The sequence below is a fragment of the Trichechus manatus genome, unplaced genomic scaffold (assembly GCF_000243295.1).
Source record: "Trichechus manatus latirostris isolate Lorelei unplaced genomic scaffold, TriManLat1.0 scaffold00207, whole genome shotgun sequence".
Lineage (NCBI taxonomy): Eukaryota > Metazoa > Chordata > Mammalia > Sirenia > Trichechidae > Trichechus > Trichechus manatus.
In genome coordinates this window covers 1354284-1355032 of record NW_004444143.1, presented here as the reverse complement: position 1 = coordinate 1355032, position 749 = coordinate 1354284, and the positions used below count along the sequence as shown (strand labels likewise).

At 64.9% G+C, this 749-nt stretch overlaps 1 protein-coding gene across 1 annotated transcript in view; it reads left to right on the top strand.

The window, feature by feature from the left end:
- KMT2B (lysine methyltransferase 2B) overlaps positions 1-749 on the top strand; it is a gene marked incomplete at its 5' end in the record, with an annotated part of 21548 nt that overhangs the window by 2996 nt on the left and 17803 nt on the right. The window contains one exon of the mRNA XM_004388186.2: positions 16-579. Coding sequence (XP_004388243.1) covers positions 16-579 — 564 coding nt within the window. The remainder of the gene's footprint in view (positions 1-15; positions 580-749) is intronic.

Genomic DNA, 749 nt, shown 5'->3' with positions numbered 1-749 from the left:
CCCCCACTCCCTGCCCCTACAACCCCATCCCGGAGGCCCCTGCTCCTTCGTGCCCCTCAGTTTACCCCAAGCGAGGCCCACCGGAAAATCTATGAATCGGTGCTCACTGCTCCTCTTCTTGGGGCTCCGGAAGCCCCTGAGCCAGAGCCGCCTCCTGCCGACGACTCGCCACCTGAGCCTGAGCCACGGGCGCTGGGCCGCACCAACCACCTCAGCCTGCCTCGGTTTGCCCCCGTGGTCACCACTCCCGTTAATGCCGAGGGGCCCCCTCCTGGGGCTCCAGCTCTGAGCAATGGGCAACAGCCTCAGGCTCAGCTGCAGCAGCCCCTCCAGGCCTTGCAAGCTCAGCTGGTACCCCAGGCGCCACCACCGCAGCAGCCCCAACTGCAGCCACCGTTACAGTTGCAGCCGTCACCACCACAGCAGCCGCCAGCACTGGAAAAGGCTCGGATTGCGGGCCTGGGCTCTTTACCGCTGTCTGGGGTGGAGGAGAAGATGTTCAGCCTCCTCAAGAGAGCCAAGGTGCAGCTCTTCAAGATTGATCAGCAGCAGCAGCAGAAGGTGGCATCGTCAATGCCGGTGAGCGCGGTGCTTTGGCCGGCTCCTGCGTCTACTCTGTTTGGCGTTGCTTCTCTACAGCCCCTTGACCTCCTGCCTCCCGAGGCACTCTCCAGCACTGTGGGCAGCCCTCAGAGCCAGTCCTTCCCCTGCCCGCGGCCTCCTGTGCTCCTTCCCTGACCCGTCCCTTC